Consider the following 11,336-nt stretch of genomic DNA (forward strand, 5'->3'; position numbering starts at 1 on the left):
TACATAAAAATCTCACTGGAAAAGATCCTAAGAAATTAACTGGTTCTTTCTGAAAAGAAGACTTCAGGCTAAAGAATTCCCTTGTCTGTTTTTGCAATAGGATCATGGAGATGGCATCCTGGATGGTGTTATTAGCATGTCAGGAAAACAATTTCTAATACAGATTTCTGTCATTATAGGTTTAATAATCTATTTTTTTGCTAAAATATAATCTCACAAATACTGGCATTTAATAAGCAATTCTCTGCCTAAGAAATTCTTTTACCAATATAAAGCAGAGCTGGTACTTTATTTTCAATAATCTAATGCAGCATCTTTATTTTGCTCCTCTCACTGTAAGAATGTAGTAAGATGTTTAAATGAGCACTTTCTAAAATACTCTAACATAGGTAGATGCACTGCTTGTGGAACTCAAGATTTCTCTAAATTCTAAATTTTGTCTTGAAGTCTTCAGAAAATGAAAAGCATCCAAACTGAGATCTCAAGATATTTTAGCAGGAAAACAACATGTGAATACAAAAATCAGTCAAAGCAAAATAAAGTAACTCGAAATCAGGCTCCATCTTGCACATACAGATTCAATTAGCTGACAAAACAGTACCTGAGCCAAGTAAAAGAGAGAGTTTTCACACATAAAAATTCAAGTATATGAACTGATTTGCAAACTATTTTCTAATAACTTGAAACTCAACTCAGAAAAAAAATTCCAAAATAGGATATGTTGGAGAAGGCATGAACTTCTCTAAACGTCAAAAGTGAATGTGAATATTCAAAGCAACATTTCTTATTTTTCAAGTATCACATTTCCCCTTCTGAAATCATAAAGACCAGTGAGAAGTTCCAGCAGGCCACCAAAGGCTCTATAACTTTAAATGCATCGAAGACATGGAAATCCTTATACCTCTTTGGTATTTCACATTCCATAGGGAACCATTATGATAAAGAGGTTTTGAAATTTTTTATTTCTTAAAGTTAAGCAAAAAATCAACTGAGAATCTTTTCTTATTATATTAACACACAGGAGTAAGTGATACCTTTTCTTATCTGGCAAATCCATCCATATAGATAATCACAGTGCCTGTCATTCCAAAGCATGCTGGAATCACCACTGATCTCTGCACAAAGTTCAATTCCTTGATAATTATTGGGTTCTCCAAAGCCCCAGTGTTCGTATCTCACCTATGACAGAAAACGTTTTGTGAAGATTCTGTTACATAGAAAGAAAATATTAGAATGAGAGAGGAGACAGCATCAGACCACAGACCTACAACTGTCAGCTCAAAAAGTTAGATAAGAGGAAACCAGAATCTCCCCATGCAAATGCTGACATTTCAATCTTTTTTCAGACTGCAACTGGACTGCAGCTTAGGTAACAGTTGCTTCCAATCACACTTGGAAGAATACTGACATTTTTATAGGACTAAATTCAGTAAAATTCATCTAATAGCAATGATGGGACACGCTACATGTTGATATTAAATTAACTAAATATCCTGTATGAGTAAAATACTAGGACATTATTGAGACACAAAAAAATGTTGGCATTTTTCTCAGAAAAATATTACAGCTGTTCTAGTTTTCCTATATAAATTCCAATTTCAGTTTTCTGTATGGGAAACTTCCATTAAAATATTTTGACCAGCCTTGCATGAAATATACCCACAAGTCCAAAACACTTCTGTTTCTACAGTTTTAGAGCTTAATCTAAAGTACAGTCAAGTCACACTGGCACAAAACTACTGCCTTCAGCACCATGGAATGTAGGCCAGTTCAGATAGAGAACTAATTAGCAAAGACGAGAAATACTAAAGATGGACTTTTTTACTCCAAAAATCATTGCATTTATAAGAACATCCTTTAAGTCTACATTAATTTTCTTGTTGATTTAATGTACATTTTCTTATTAAAAAATCAGTATGTTTTAGCCAAAAAAGTCACGCCCTCAAATTGTTATTCATAAGCTTTCATAAAAAGAGCATGATTGAGTAGAGGGTTACGAAAAGCATAAAATTACACAGAAACACATACACTACACACACTTAAGCACAGGGAATACAAAATAATTAAATTAAATCACTCACTGGAGATCCATCACTCCAAACAAAGCCATCATCAGGATTCAAGTAATATAAGCCCATCCAGAAATGCTGGTTGTAATAGCCATTGTTCCTTAAAAAAAAAATATTTCCTGTTTGTAAGAGGTTTTAACATAAAACCAAAACTAATAAGGACATAACAATATTTTTAATAATCTATCATTCACCACCATTAATAAGCTTCTCTAAAAATAATCCTAAAAATAAAAATAAAGCTGTGAGAAACAATAAAAACCAAGGTGGAAATTAAAATGCAATCACTATTAGCTGTTACCAGTATACACTAACTCAGACACATTGAAACGCTGACCAATAAAAATGTTCAGACCCAATCCAACTCCTGAAAATAAGGTGGCTTAATACTTTTATATAATGTTTCAGTAGCTACTGTTGCTCCATTTATCGACTCCCCATTTTCTCTGTAAAGGTACTTAGAGTTTCCAAACACAGAGTTACTTGCTGCAGTTGAGTCACATTTAAAAAATAGCACCTTAAACTAATTCTTGTCTGCAAGCAGGGACACTTTACTGATTTATCTCTATTTTCTGAGTCAATTTGTGGTAATACAACATCTGAGACTTCTTCCTTACTATAAGTACACAGCTGGGATTCTAGTACGGTTGTAGCATTTTGCAAGGCTGCCATGTTTTAGTCTTGTTCCCTAGTTAGACAGGGATGTACAATGACCTATTCAGGTCATTTTGCAAGTGTTTTCTTTTTAAAAACATTTGTTCTCATTCAGAAATCTCACACTCGCTTTTTACAGTTCAGGGACTTACTGACGCTATTTAAATTTCCTGGGTAGGAAAAAATGAATGTAAAGTTGCTTTGGCTTTCTGATTAGTTTGTAAAAATGACAGTCAACATATTGACCAGAATTATATCACAACCATGACCCTATTTGTACACTTGCTTATGTGAAAACAACCGTCATCTGTGATAATTTCATAATATCCCCAAATCCACAGTAAACAGACGATAAATGTTGCCTCAACCTGATATCTTGCCAATCTCATTTAAGAACTAGTTTCTGGGGTGATTGCCATTAGTCATGCAACTCCTGTTTATTTCATCAGCTCTGCTTTTTTGCTCTGTGTTTGGTACAGATGCAGATAATGAATCCAGACTGGCTTGTACTGAAGTAAAAGCATACATCTAAAACTAAGTATTTAAGAAAAATTAAAAGGCTAATTAAAGCAAATGGATGACCACACTACAGATACTCACGCAATAGAATGCCATATCACATACTGCTCTTCTTTACCATTAATGGAGGCCAGATCTCCTCCTATAGCTCGACAAAACTCTTGAGATTCAAGCCATGTTTTCTTTTGCTCTCCTCTTGAAAATGCCTAAAGAGAGAATTTTGCAATCATAGAAAATAGACCATAAAGATCACAAGATCAAGAAACATCAGCTACCCAAAATCAATTCATTTACAATTAACTTGTCCTGTGGGGATTACAGAAACTTTGAATATACGGTTTAGGAGTGTTCACTTCTGTGAAACACAGACTTAGTACGAGTGAATTTAAGCCAAGCCGCTGTATTGTTGACAGGAGTATCTGCTGCAAGGCAATAACTAGGAGAAAGGCACTTTTAATCTTGAAAGAATGGAAAATTCAGTCTTAAAGGAATGGGAAATTAAGACCAGATCAGACCTGAAAATCAGACTTTAACAAAATAAACAAAATCATGAGCATTTGCATTGAAGGGAAATAGACCTCTACATATAATATGTAAATAAGCTTATGAAACAGTAAGACATACGTACACCAACTTTTACAGCAGGTATGTGCATCAAATAGAAACTACCTTAATGTAGAAATAAGCAACATACTTACTTTGAAACAGAAGCTAATACGACTGTTTGAGTCCCAGCCTTCTGGACACCGGGGAATAGGAGTTGTTGGAGGAACAGGTGGAAGTGTCACTCCCTCTGCCCACACTTTGCATAGGAACTTTGCCTTTTCTTCACATTTTATTACATCCCATAATCCACCTGCAATGCCAGTCCTCATGACAACACAGCCTGGCTTTCTTCCTGGTTGTAAACAGGAATGCACAAAAGCAACATTTAGGGGGTCATAAGAATTTAGAAAACTTCATATTCTACCCTGATGGAAATTAAGTCTTTGCACTGGGTCAAAAATGCTTCTAATGTTAGAGCAGGTCCAGAGGAGGGTCACAAAAATCATCCGAGGGCTGGAACACCTTTCCTAAGAAAGGCTGAGGGAGTGGGGTTGTTCAACCTGGAGAAGAGAAGACGCCAGGGAGACCTCAGCCCATCGATCAAGTCTATCCAGGTCCCTCTACAGAGCCTTCCTACCCTTGAGCAGATCAATACCCTCACCCAACTTGCAGTCATCTGCAAACTTACTAGCAGGGTTCATGAAGAAAGAAAAAAAACCAAAACAACAACAAAAACCCCAAACCAAACAACCAAGTAAAAAAATCTGTGATTTATCCACATCTGAGTTACTGAATTGTGCCTCACATTGTATCACCTCCAGTGTCTAACTCTAGCAACATCATAACCTGCGATCCAACAAATTCTGCTCCAAAAATGAAGTGGTTAGAGCTAGTTTCTCAAATTTGTCTGATCTGACTATGATATTCAAAAATGAATTTGCTATATATAGGCCTAGCATTGGCTTCATGGTCTCCATGGCCTTACTACTCCACCTGACACAGTCAAATCAGCATTTAGGCACTGAAATTAAAGAGAATCAGAGGATCTCCTAAAAGGCAAATGAACATGCCAGAACCTTGGAGGTTGATGATCATACCCTTTCTGATGTCAGGGATGAAATGACCTCCCACTCCTATATTTCTTCCAAAACAGAAAAAAATACCAATGTTTCATCAAGAAAACTAAGTAAATAAGGAAACTGCAATTAATCTAGCAAAGATATTACCTAAAAAAAGACTAAACACAAATCTTTCCCTGGCCCTCTTGTCCTTCCCTACAATCTCATTTTCTCTAGGACCAGAGATGCTTAATGCATGCTGAGATCTCATACACCTCAGAACATGCAGTGAGCAAGTGTACTATGAGAAATGGCTGAACAGGCAGGACTTGCAAGCAGGCCACAATAAGCCTGTAGAGATTGCTCTTCCACAGCAGTACAGCCACCGACCTTCCCAGAACAGATGCAAATCAGAAACTTGATCTCAATTTAAAGTTTCTTCCGAAGTTCATGTTAAAAACTCATTTCAGCACTGAGTGGGAAGTTAGCAACAGCACTGCATGCTTGAGAAAGCAGCCAGATATATTTGAGAGCAATTACTCATTATACCATCAAGTGAGGGCTAAGGAATGAAATTTAAAAAAATCAAGTAGTGAGCAATGTATTTCAGGCACTGGACTCATTAAACAGTGTAGAGCCATAGCTACCAGGCATTTCGGAATTCCAGTGTGTAAATAAAACAGATTCTCCATTCGTCCATTTGAATGTTCCCTTTTCTTCTACATCTGAAAGTCCAATCCAAAAGTATCTTTCTGTTCTCAGCCCAACCAGGCTAGTCAGATAGGCTTGTTCATATCTGTTCGAAAGAACACAATTGTTAATATTGTTAAATTTCTTTTTTAAAGTTGTAAAAGGCTTGTTATTTTCTCAGAATTACCACTGTACCTTCCAGCTTGGATGGATTTACTCGAACAAATCACATAGCAAAGCATTATATAATAGATGTTTTGTAAGCTTCAATACCAGAGTACTTTGCCTTCTCTTCAGATGTCCACTAAAGAACGTGACATAATCATGGACTGACATGAAATTAGTGGGAATGAAGAAACCTGACATGATCTATGTGTTACACCACTGTATTTTTTGAGAGTTTCCAGTACGCTTGTATTTTAACAACTTCTTGTTTCAGGCAAATCCAAAACTGGAAAAGGAATCTCAGCATTACAGAAGATATATTTTAAAAGTAGAGGCTAGATTAGTATGACACTAAATTATCAAACTAAGAAACACTGCAAATTAGATCCAATAATCATACAAGGGAAGTTATGTTTGGGAAACAAATCTATGTTGAGGTAAAGCTTGTCATAGTTCATTATGGTGTTTAAACAAACAACTCTTAAGAAAACAAAGCAAATAAAAGAAATCTCACCTTAACAAGGTGTAGTCTGAAGACCACATTAAAACATTTTTACAAAAGCTGCGGTGCTACCTACATTGAGAGACCTACCATTTGTGACAGCTAGAGCTTTCACACTAGAACATATCTATCTAGATTACACAGAAACAAATACCAGAATGTGGAAAGCATTGAGCTAACTGCAAGCAAAGTAAGCTTTGTTTCTTGACCCTAACTTTCATTTTCCTGATATTCTGCATTCAATAATGTGCACCAGTCGGTCAGAAATTTAGCACACACTGAACCCTGGCTGAAGTGCAATGAATTTTCAGGTACCAAGCACTTCTATCATAATTTCTTATTTTATTCTTATTTATTATTTAATTAGTAGCTCAATTCTGAGAGGACCAGATAAGTGAAAATTATATTCTCTTGCTTATTTGAACTACCTTTTGAAAGAAATTCAGAGCTGTATATCTTCATTTAATAATCAAAATTGGATTCCGAATCCCTCACTCAAGTGAAATCCATCCTGAAACCACTACAGTTAAGGAAACAGAAAACATGATTCTCTTTTTTTTCCTTGACATAATCATCTATATCAATACTGATTTCACAGCCATCACCTGTTTTTACTAAACTGAATTCCTGCATTTAAATATACACACAGAAGCTGAGAAAAGTTCTGTATCTACAGATAGCTGTCCTCTCAAGCAAGACTTTTGTCCAGATCAGAGTTTTTATTTTGATATTCAGATAATGCTAAATGTTAATCTTCACGTGAACCCCTCATGCAAGTAGACTTTTACATACCTATCTCCAATAGTTGCTAAAAAGGCCTGTTGCCTTCCACAGGTTTGATTTGCTTGAGAAAATGATACAAATGTATTTCCAATGAAGTAACAGTAAAAACCATGTCTTTTCCAACCCTGTCAAAATAAACAATAAGTGATCACATATGTTGCAGTTTTTCTAAACCTCTGTTAAAAAAAAATTAAAACAAAACTGATTTATACCACTGTCAGCCAACTATTACACAAAGGAACAACTGAACTGAAAAAGCCAAACTGGAAACAGGCAGGATTAAAGCTTTTTAAAATTTCATAAAACAATATTTCACATATAATGAATTTTTAATCAGTGCATTCTACTTATAACAGCATGAGAGGCTTTGCTGTGCACCTTTAGTGCTCAGTGTAGGATTATAATTAGCACATATGCATTGTGCAATCATAAGAACGGTCTTGAGAAGCAAATTTGACCTAGGCTTTTCAGAAACCAAACGATACATCAAAGAAGTTTCTTTATTATTAACTAACATCAACATCCTCTTCTAATGTTTTGTCATTAAAATGTCATTAACTCATGAATGTGCTTACAGAGTAAAAGTTTGCTGTGATCAGCCACAATTCACACTTAGACATTTTTCTATGAGCCTGCACTTAGTTATCTAGGCAAGGATAACATCCATAAGCATTAGGAACCCTTTATCTTCTCCACCAGTTTAATATTTGTAAGGTTCCCAGGTAATCTTTTACAAATACTGGGAATAAACACCAAAGACTTTCTCTGCAGTTGCGTAAAGCAGACTTGGCAGAACAGGCAATTTCTTTGTGGAAGACAAAAACCCAGTAAGATTCCCTATGACATAACAAATTACAGTAGGTTTTTTGGAATTACTGAGTATTATGTTGCCCAAAGGTGAGCATTACCAATTAAACAATAGGTCCACTGACAGTTCAGAAGGAGCACAATGGATACATTTTGCTCAGGCACTCATAACAAATTCTTCAAAGTACAGAGCACTGCCAGAGACCACAGCAAGGCCTTGAGACCATGTAGACAATTACATCCTTCCTGCTATGAGTAATTTTGAAGACAATTGTAGGCAGAGCTGAAGAGCAACTGCTTGTACACACAAGTTCCTTAGGAAGGCTTGAAGGCCAATCAAGAGAAAATTGACTGCTGCAGGGACTACAGGTTTGAGTTTTGGTTTGAGTTCTGGAAAAAGGGAGCATCAAGAGTCAAATTACAGAGTCTAGATTTATTCATATGTATCACCTATCCCATCTGCAATAGAAACGAGAAGGCCAACTGTTCTGATGAAGACAACACAGAATCCATTTTTCCTGTTTCATCTGTGACCCAGGTGGCATTTTCTCCTCTTAATCATTCCTAGCAGTCTATTCAGATCAGACAGCTTTTCATTCACTTACTCTCTGGCAGCCCATGACAATAGTTTCCTCTTCTGTAGGAGCTTCTGACATGGGTTTCCTTTTACAGATGTAGCCAATTTTCTTTTCACAAGAATGGTCTGCCCAAAATCCATCCTGAACATAGGAACAGAACTTCACAGTCAAGTGGGATTTAGTTTTCAAAAAAGATGCTTTATGGTTTTAAGTATTCAATTATTTTTTACTAGCTTTAAAAGAAGCAAAACCTACACCTTACTTACTCTGAAGCTTTGGCTTTCTCACTGCAGGAAGATCCTTTGTTGTCTTCCCATAACTGTATCTTCACTGGGAAATTAATCCAGTAATTTTTAGGGATTTCTTACCATGTCTTATGAGCTGCCTTTTGTGAATATCTGTTTCCCTACTACCTCATTAACTAAACCCAAGCACTTCCTTTAAAGAGAAAGTGGTGTCATAGACAGGGGCAGGTTTTGTTCGATAAAAATAAACGATGGATTCAGATGACTTCAGTCAAGAAACGAACAACCAAACATAATCAGCAATGGAACCATATACATACTTAGGTAGACAAGCCTCAACAAAGAACAGGGATCCTCAACTTATAATTACGCATTTTTTGGTCGGTTGACGGTTGATCTTAAGAGACACTGGGCTAGTGCAGCTTCCATGGAATCTGAAGTTACTTTTCCTACTAAGATCAGCTATTTAATAGATACATATTTTGAGAGAGTTCAGAAGAACGCATGGTAAAATTAGCTTTCCACACAAAAGCCACATAAATGAAAAATCTGTATGTGGCTAAAATGTGTTCTGTTTTCTTAATCTATAACTCTCACAATAGAAATTACTGACTTTTGAACCCAAAGGAACACCTGGTCCGATGGCAAGTACTGAGCCCTCAATATCTAGCCTTGAAAGAAACCTTTACCAGTGTGACTTACTACTTGGTGTAGAAACTAAAAGCCTTCCCATCAAAAAAAGTAATAGAAAACCAAATGTATAGCATATGCCAACAGCTACCCTTTCAAAATGTTAAACTGGACAAACAGTAGCTTCTTTACATCATAACAAATTTGTATCGTATCAGTTTGCATCACTGTCCAAAAGGTAGAGTCAAATCAAAACGAAAAGTATAAATAATGAAATGAAGAAGGGATTCAAGTAAAACCACATCTATGACCACCAAATTCAATGAAAAAGACAAAAATCATAATACAATGAACAAGCATGTTATAAATAGAAGTATTTTTTGATGGCATTGTGTCATGCCTTACTGTTATAATTAATTTCTAACTTTCTATTAACGGCCTTAGGGCACAAATAGACCTAAATGTTCCCCAGCATCTTCACTTGAGGCCTCCACCCACCTGTCTGCCCAGGGGCTCTGGGGCTTCACTTAAGCTTGGACCTGGGCCTTCACCCCCTGTCCATGCTGATAACAGAAGTACTTGTTTCCCGGTCCACCAATGTCTGTAGCTGATTATAGGCCTTGTTGATCCAGACCCAGACTTCTGGACTGTCTTGGCTTCATCTTGGACTTGCCTTGTCACTAGGGACTTGCCCAGCAATCACTGGATTATGACTGATGTTGGTTATTCAGTCCAGACCTGATTCTGACTCAACTACTTGGCTTTACCTTGGACCCACTCATCATCCCAGAAGTGGGCTCTGGTCTGCCACTAGCTGCCTATTCCACCTGCCCTGCTCCCTCACTGGGCACACTGGGACAGGCTATGGCTGGACACACTCTGTCCCTGCAAGCTGGGTTACTACTTTTGGCCTGTGAGTCCTCACCTGTTAGAAAAGAACTGATCTTTGTTGCTCCCTGGTTCTTCCTTTTTTTCATTATCCTTGAAGGCTAATTATCTGCTGCTACGTTTATGAGCACCAGAGAGACAAGCCACATAAAGCAATGGGTATGGAAGACTTCTGTAACAACTCATACTCTCTGAGAACTAATGACCTCAAAATATCCTATATCTCAATTCCTCAAAGTGAGGGAGGAAGTAATTTATTTCAAATAACTCTGCTGGCTTACAGCTAACGTGTTCTCAACCACATACACACAAAAAAACCCATCCACCCTAAGCAGCTTGTTCTACTTTTTTACTAAATAAACATTCTGAATAATTGATTACAACCTCTGTAACAAGCTCTGTGTACTTGAAGACTTTTGCTCTTTCTCAGATTTCTCTTTCACAAACTAAAACGCCCTTTATTTCTTCAGCCAAAACCTACATTGTGCTTTCTGTATTGCTTTTGAGCGCTGATACAAGTGAAAGCATGACAGCTGCTCTGAAGCAGGAGAATGGAACAGCAGGCTGCTGCTTTTATTTATAGCTACAGCCATAAATATATCTACCTATTGCTGTTGGAATTAAAAGGGCCTCTGGGGGTTATATACAAGTCTCACTTAACACATATTCTGTGCTGGAGGACCTTAAAATCCTTCTGTACTGATGGACACTATGTTAGGTGAAGGAAGAGATGGCTTGGTCTACCAGAGGACAGAGCCTTCTGCTTCCCCACTTCCCACAGTCAAGGCCCAGCAGCCTGAACTAGTGTTTTCAGCTGGTTCTTGACCACAGTATTAAGCTTGCCAGCCTGCCATCAGAAACTTTACTTCTGAGCAATGATCATGAGTAATCTGGCCTCACTGAATACTGCCACTTTTAGCATGGCACATAGGACATAACTAGTGGGTCCAAATCTTAATCCTTTGAGATCCTGGGCACTGAATTAATTTTATCTTAATACCCAACCAAATGTTAGATCCCTTTTATAATTTTAGGTCATCTTCTATCAACAGATCTGCCTAGACACATACAAGCAACCACATGTCACTCTGTGTATCTGTAACTGTTCTTGCCTCCTTGAAATTGAACTGCCTGTGTGTCCAGTGGTTCAGTCTGGGGATACACTTGAGGACTCACAGCTAAACTGAGGAAGTGTGAACTGG

General features: G+C 37.1%; 1 protein-coding gene across 1 annotated transcript in view; it reads right to left on the reverse strand.

Annotated features, from left to right (window-relative positions):
• The window catches only part of LOC104543545 (macrophage mannose receptor 1-like), a gene marked incomplete at its 5' end in the record, with an annotated part of 29,228 nt that extends 20,716 nt beyond the window's left edge, over positions 1–8,512 (reverse strand). The window contains 7 exons of the mRNA XM_010188182.1: positions 1,035–1,179; positions 2,082–2,169; positions 3,324–3,448; positions 3,941–4,140; positions 5,494–5,642; positions 6,996–7,111; positions 8,399–8,512. Coding sequence (XP_010186484.1) covers positions 1,035–1,179; positions 2,082–2,169; positions 3,324–3,448; positions 3,941–4,140; positions 5,494–5,642; positions 6,996–7,111; positions 8,399–8,512 — 937 coding nt within the window. The remainder of the gene's footprint in view (positions 1–1,034; positions 1,180–2,081; positions 2,170–3,323; positions 3,449–3,940; positions 4,141–5,493; positions 5,643–6,995; positions 7,112–8,398) is intronic.
• Positions 8,513–11,336: the final 2,824 nt, after the last annotated feature.

This window comes from Mesitornis unicolor, unplaced genomic scaffold (genome assembly GCF_000695765.1).
Source record: "Mesitornis unicolor isolate BGI_N332 unplaced genomic scaffold, ASM69576v1 scaffold6447, whole genome shotgun sequence".
Classification (NCBI taxonomy): Eukaryota; Metazoa; Chordata; class Aves; order Mesitornithiformes; family Mesitornithidae; genus Mesitornis; species Mesitornis unicolor.